Here is a 7,363-nt window from a genome sequence, read left to right on the forward strand (position 1 = left end):
AGATAAAGGCTAAGACAGTGTCGCTGACAGAGTGTAACACTGACACTCACGGGGCCTGTGCAAATTACCTCCATTAAAAATGCATGAGGCGCCCAGGTTCCACGTGTAATAAAGTACAACACACTGGCAGGGTTGTCGTTCACAGGAGGCCCGGAGGTACGGGGCTCGGCGTGTGCACCTTGCATGTCTGTGTGTGCGTGTGCGGGCGATAGAAAAGGAATGGGTGATTAAGTGGATGGGAGGACGGGGGAAACTGGCCAAAAGCCACCAACGGGGCTAACTTGGCAAGCTCGCGGCCTCTGGCGCTTTCGTTAGCGCACACACACACACACACACACGCACACACACACGCCCGCGCGCGCACACACTTTAAGACCTGCATATTAACGCAGCCTGAGTAAGGGGTTTGAGTTAAGGGGGGGTCGGGGCGGGGATGGGGGGCGGGGGTTAGAGAAACACACAGTGGCAGAATTTATAGCAGTGCTTCCTGGGTGCTTTGCCACAAGCTTCAAATGGCTGCAGCTCAAAGCCTCACACAGATTCCAGCAGGTAAATCAAACAGCTGGCAGACAGCTGCACCTGTCAGAAGAAGATCTCGAATTGACAACAAGGATGGAAAAAGAGATTGCTGTCAAATTTTAAGAACATAAGTCCTTGTTTATGGATTGTGGGGAAGGGAGGAAGGGGGGGGGGGAGTTAGATGGGCGCTTGCCGGTCAGGTTTTTTTCTGTTGCAGCTCAGTGGATTGAAAGAAAGACACTGTCATCCAATGGAACAAATGATTTGTGGGAAGAAACGATAGTTGCTTCTACACCGCAATCCACAAAACGTCTATTTTCACTCTTGGGCCCAGACAAGAAAATGGCAACAGCAAGAAAAGCTACCAGCGGTGTCGTGGCTCACGTAGGCATCATTCAATTTTCGCCTCTGCGTTTACCTTATATGCTCGCTTTGCTGAGCGTAACCACCAGAAGACTGCCTATTCTCAGTTGAACAATTTTAACTGATGCCAAGAAAATTGCACTCACGGCCGTGGAGCCTTTTTTCCGCCAGATATGGAAGAAGTTCAAAAAATCTCCAACCGAATTGCTTGCTTGTTTTTCTACTTGTCTTAGCAGCGTCCACATCGCGGGTCGATTTATTTAAAATAAGATTAGACAATGACAATGAATAAAAAAAAAAAGATGAAAAATGAAACTGATCTTGGTCTGTTGGGGCTTTTTTCCACACTCATCTACTGTACGTTGTATTTCTTTGCTGCAGGTTCTCCATCGAGCACAGTACGGACCAAGACATGATCTTCCACATTGATCCTGACTCGGGCGCCATCATGCTGGACAAGGTTTTGGACCGCGAGACAGCCGGCTGGCACAATATCACTGTCAAGGCCGTCGAAGCAGGTATGCTTCCTCGGGCACATTAAAAAAAAACAAAAACAAAAACAAAAAAAAAGCACCTATTACGCATAAATTGCGACACTACTAGGAGTGTGATTGCATTTATGTTTGGCAACCTTTCTGAAAGTGTCTTGAATGTCATCTTCCCGTGTCAACGTCGTTATTACTGCTGGATGCAACTTTTTACATTTGTATTCATGTTGTGATTGCCAGGGACATTTTTAAATCTCATTTCCTAACGGGGTAAACTGCCGGGTGGCTGATGAGAGACGCTTGAGGCTCCTGTGTATAGCGTATCAATGTTGGACGAGGGTATTGAAGTAGACGGTAAACCATTTCAGAATTTCTTCGTCTTTGTCTGCGAGCTTACACAATTATCGGCGATGCAACATTTCGTCTGTCTTGATTTGTTTTTCCCGTTCAGAAAATGGATGGATGGAAAATCATCGTTCGCTTGACACATTGTAGCTTTTGTCTGGCTTGAGAGGGCAACCCTGTCTCATGAAAGTTAGCTCCACATTCAGTTGGGAAAATGGCGAATATGGATTGTTTTCTTTTTTTAATCCATGACGAATATGGGCGGAGCTAGCGGGAGGCGGGCTGCACTTCGAGCCGTGAAGTTGACTGATTCGGCTGCCAAATGCGAAGCACGCAGAAGCTCCACAAAACTGCGTAGAAGTTGACTGATTCGGCTGCCAAATTGAACTGTGTTTTCTTTTCTCTTCTTTCTACCCTCAATCTTGCTGCTGAAGGCTGTAAATTTCCCCAGTGTGGGACAAATAAAGGATATCTTATCTTAAATGCGAAGCACGCAGAAGCTCCACAAAACTGCGTGGACTGCATTTTCCTTCGCAATGGCAGTACTTCATCGGCAAAAGCAAATACATCTCCACCGTGACGACAATTCCACTGAGCAATCAAGTGCGTGCCGCTAATCAAAAGCTAATCTCTGTGTCCGTCCAAACTGCTGTTCTGTTTACTTGTTGGCTTTGACGTTGCGTTTCAGACATTGTTGTCTGGCCGTAGCCCGAAAGCAGATCTGAATCTTTGGTCGGACTAGCTGTCAAATGCCAGTTCTAGAAACTTGGCGTTGGGACGGTTTCTGTAAATTAGCCCAAGTGAGATGACACATTTTGCAACTATTTGCATCCAAGGCATGAAAAAGTCCGTTTTGCATAATGTGTCTCCTTCAAGACTGCGGATGCCACGAGGTCAACTCGTCTGAGGACATTGTTAAAACCGGAGTCACGCGGCAAGACCTTTAATTACACCGCACGTCCTCTCGTAACCTTTGAACTATTGTATCGCCTCGATTGGACAAGTGACAAGAGCTTTGCGACCAGCGCTCGGCCGTCTGAACCCCAGGATTAACCCCCCGACTACAAAAGTGCAAGATGCACACTAAATGTCAACGGGCACACAACCGCTTCGGCGCAGTGCTCGTTCCCCCTCCAGCCTCGTGCAAATTGTTCGCACGCAGCCCATTTTCACATTCATCCAATTAAAAGTTCTCCTCGCCTAACCCTGATTTTGCACTTTCACTAACACATCCAGCCAAGTTAGACTGACATATAATTTTCTGATAGCAAGCATGATATCACATAGCTCGAAATGCTTTTTTTTTTTTTCCCCCTTTCTTTTCTTCTTACCCAGACAGGTTGGCTCCCCCTGGGGATAGAAGGAGAGATACAGGTGCGGTTGGAAAGTCTTTATCTCCTGCACTGTTGAAGGGAAAAGCAGATTCACTGCCGCATAAATTGTCGAGCAAATAAATGTGCACGGTTTGATTTTTATAACATCAAAACATGATTCTGCTCAACATGAAATAGCTGTCACCCAGGCACCAAATGTGCGCGTGTGTGTGTGCACGCGCGCATGTGTGTTTGATCAAAACACAGTCGAATCGAATAAATAACAAACAAAACGTAGCCTTGAAATGGCTCACCTGCTTTTTTTTTTTTTTTTTTCATCACGTGACGTTCGCAAGGAGAGCCTGCGGGCACCTTGACGTCAGTTGCGGTGGACAGCAGGTGGCGGTGCTGCTTAAATATCGGGTTTCCTTTAAAACGGGTGGATTCGTCTTGCGCATTCTTAGTCCAAAAACACAAAATGAATCAGAATGTGTTTGGACTAGTGGGAGCACATAAAACACGAGCGCAAAGAAACATTTTTATTTCTGCTTTCAGTGACTCTGTAAGCTGCAGAACTATTAGTCGATATTCACAGAGGATAAAGAATATATGCAAGAGTCTTGTTATAGTCTCTGTCTACATTTGATAACCAACCGTTTGTGTTCAAATATCTGTACCTTGCGACGCCACCATATTAAGCTGTTCATTAGACTGTCTATTGCATTATTATTATTACGATTCCCATTATGTGTTAGCATTAAGCTATAGCGGACTTAAGGGCAAAGTTTTGTGGCTGTTTTAAATACAAACCGTCTAACTTTGACATGAAAAAACTTGTGGGCTCTTTTTTTGAGGATTGTTTTAATACGCTAAGGTCTCCCTTTGCCACTGCGCTTAGTAGATGGTTCCAGGGTTTCAAGAAAATGAATTTTAGGTTTTATGAAACTGTACTATCTTAAATGAATCATGAATGACAAGGCCAAATGAAAACGATGTTTGGAAGCTCACTTGTTAACATTGCTAAAAGTTGTGAACCTCCGTAACCCAACAAGACACTGCCTTAAATGGCCATGCTGCCCCCCCCCCAATTCTTCTCTTTATTGACGCCTCTTTTGGAATATTTCTTGAAAAAACGGCCCAAAAAAAAAGACTACCGAAGCCAAAGAAAACCTCCCTTTTTTTCCTGAAATCCTGGCTATCCCGGAATTAAGAACAAGGAAAGAAATCAGCAAGAGTGGTTCTGCTACAAAGGTTACCTGCGTGCCGTAAAGCGTCGCGACTTGTCTCCGTGACTAATTCAATCAAGAGGTCGCGGCCGCGGGATGAAATGGACAATTCTCCGCTGTGACGCTCCTCGAAAGGCCAGCAAGGACTCAATCGTGTTGTACTCTTCCACTCAGACAACACGTTAGTACCTAATCGAGATGTCTGGAAAGGGGAAAAGAAAAGTATTCCCGACACAGACTTCAAAACTGAGACGTGACCAATCCAACTGAGACGCGTATGGATCAGTTACAGAATGTGACAAGTGTGTGTTTCTACACAGTGGTCGATTGCCATCATGCAATGTCATGCCTTAAAGACTGTGTTGGGTGAGCATACAGTGGGAGTTCTTTGGTGAAAATCGGAAATTTCGGTCATAAGAATCCCCTTCAAGAGGTAAAAAAAACCTTTTTATAAAAGCAGGGAGGCAAGAGGTGCAGGGTGTACTGAACATCATGTATTAACAAAAACACTTGCAGAGGTACGGTGGGAAAAAACGAAATGGAAAGCACATCGAAGTCCTCAAAAGATCAAAAGTCAAAGTAACAACAAAACAACGTGACAGCAACACGACGTTCTGACGCTGAGTGGTCGATGTGGGAGTGCTTGCATCAGAGAAAGTCAATGACACGATGACCAACAGGTGCGGCGCTGGAGGAGAACCCCTTCAATGCCACCCGTTGGTCACAAACGGAACAGAACCATGACAGTAAACTATGAAACAAAACCAAATCTAATCTCAACAAAAACAGAATGATGACAATGTTGACTTCCAAGTGACAAATGGAGCCTCAACATTGGTAGTTTTGAAAGAAGGGCATTTTTTTCTTTCCATTGTCTAATCTAGAAGAAATGTAGGTAATGATAAACCACAATGTCCTCATGGCATCGTAACCGTCACGGCGTTTAGTGACACTGGAATTAAATCCCCCCCCGAGGGCTTGCCTATCAATCGAGAGCAAGATTCTGCATCAGGCACCTTCCTGATTTAGTTTGGCGAAACACACCTTGAAAACACCTCAGGGCCCACAAACACGAGGAGCAACAAGATGATGTCAGGAGATGCGTTCTTATTCCCCTGCCGCTCAATCTTGATAGCGGCAAAACGATTTCCCCTCCCGGTTCTTGTCTGAATATTGCCACGGAAAGAGTGGTTTTGCTTTCCGCTTGCTTTTGTTTAGCCATTCAGAGAACAATATCACATCTAACGTTGTTTCATTCTTCGCTTTGTGTGCTGTATTTATCTGCCATGGACAGAATTTTTTTTTGCACTCCTTCAACGGCTCATTTTAACCTAAACTGTCCAAGGGGTGCCTGGTCAAACATTTGTGCCTTTAAATGTATTTTTATTATGATAGACTTTGGCGTGTTTCGACTTTGGCCCCGTAGGAATGTAATTTCATTAATAACGGCGGATCCCCTGTATATGGATAAACGTATTTGAACACAGCCTACAGCTGCGAGTCGTGAAAAAGCAGGCGTACTTAACCTAAAAACGTGCCTTGTATTGCCATCACATGACGGCAAAGGTTTTAAACTGGATTCAAAAGCATTTACACTCAGGGTTGACTTCACTTCTGTTCGCGGGGGTATTGCATTTGAATGCGGCATAACTGCTGAATGCAGCTTCACCGTGCTTACTTGGAACTCCGGGCTCCTTTTACTGTGTTTATATTCAATCCGCATCTGAGACATGATCATCAATATGTCAGTAGACAGTATATATATTTTTGTGGCATATTTGATATTTCTGTCATGTGATATGTCATCCTATCATATATCCAAGTTGATTTAAAAAAAAAAAAAAAATTGGTGAGACCTTGACGACATGAGAGACCAGACGCTCGAGCAGCAGTCCGAGATGCGCATGTACTCCCAAAAATGTTTTATTTGCCTTTTTCCAAAGTTGTGTCGGAATAATTTAGTGCCACTGTGCGGCACACTGAATCCCAGCAACGCGCGCACAACAGCTGGCGAGTGCCACAAAAGATGCAACAATCTACACAACACAATCCTTTTCTTCTTCCTGTCCATCAACAGACACATTTAGAACAGCACCACTTGGTCCACATGAATAAATCCGTCTCACTTGATCGTTGTCGTCCCCCCCACACCCCACCACCGCCTCACACACAGGCGGCTTGGGCTGCAGGAGTATGGGAAATGCTTACATTGTTTCATCCGTTTTCAATTCTGGAAATTGAAATGTTTAATGTGTAACATGGGATGATTGCTGCTTTTCATTGGGGCTCAGCGGGGACAGGGACAGAATGAGGAGACAAAATTAGCAGAACAGAAACGATATCTTTTGCCTGGCGGAGCTCTTCCCGCCTTTCTGTTCTCGTTCCCGCTCTGCCACAATACGGCCCCATTAAAAAAAACAAAAAAAAAAGCTGCATTGATGTGAGGATTATACTATTAGCGGCAGCCAGCGTTCTCATCAGCTGCTGGGACACGACTGGACCCGATACTGCATGCGCAGAGACTGCACCAGAGCGCCGTACCATGTCTCTACTGTGTCTGTTATATTTTTTCGCTTAGCCACTAGCTCACATATTTCTACATTTCCCGCAAAAATATGATTGCTCCATTTATATCACTGCGCGATTCATTTTGTTGTTATTATTGTAGTTTGCAACTATCGTGTAGGACCGCACTGCATCATACTGAAAGCTGACCATTATTTGCTTCTTTTTGCAATGGCTCAAATTCACCACAAGAAAGAGGCTTTTGTCATGAGTGAATACAACAAATTTCTACCATATTTGTTTAAGTAAAACGCCTGACGTCAATGCAGTGAGTGACTTTTTACTGCAATAGCTGCTTTAGTACTCATCACTGGTTTGTTGACACAATTCTTTTTTTTTTTGGTGGGGGGGGGAATGAATCACGGTTACATGCACTGAGTGATGACTTCTGATTTATTCACTAAAAATGTTCTCCAACCAAGCAGGATATCAAGCCAACACTTGAAGGTAACATGCCTCTCATTTAGCTTAATGTCAGCTCATTTTCTTTCCATCTTCAACCTTAAATTGTCTCTCACACACACACACGCACGCACACACGCAC

The 7,363-nt window shown here is 44.4% G+C and overlaps 1 protein-coding gene across 2 annotated transcripts in view; it reads left to right on the plus strand.

Moving 5' to 3' along the window:
• Window positions 1-7,363, plus strand: part of cdh22 (cadherin 22) — a 223,262-nt gene that overhangs the window by 192,749 nt on the left and 23,150 nt on the right. For both annotated transcript variants that reach the window (XM_019879484.1, XM_019879485.1), the window contains one exon: window positions 1,264-1,400. In XM_019879484.1, the coding sequence (XP_019735043.1) occupies window positions 1,264-1,400 (137 nt within the window). The remainder of the gene's footprint in view (window positions 1-1,263; window positions 1,401-7,363) is intronic.

The sequence above is a fragment of the Hippocampus comes genome, unplaced genomic scaffold (assembly GCF_001891065.2).
Source record: "Hippocampus comes isolate QL1 unplaced genomic scaffold, H_comes_QL1_v1.1 scaffold44, whole genome shotgun sequence".
NCBI classification, from domain to species: Eukaryota; Metazoa; Chordata; class Actinopteri; order Syngnathiformes; family Syngnathidae; genus Hippocampus; species Hippocampus comes.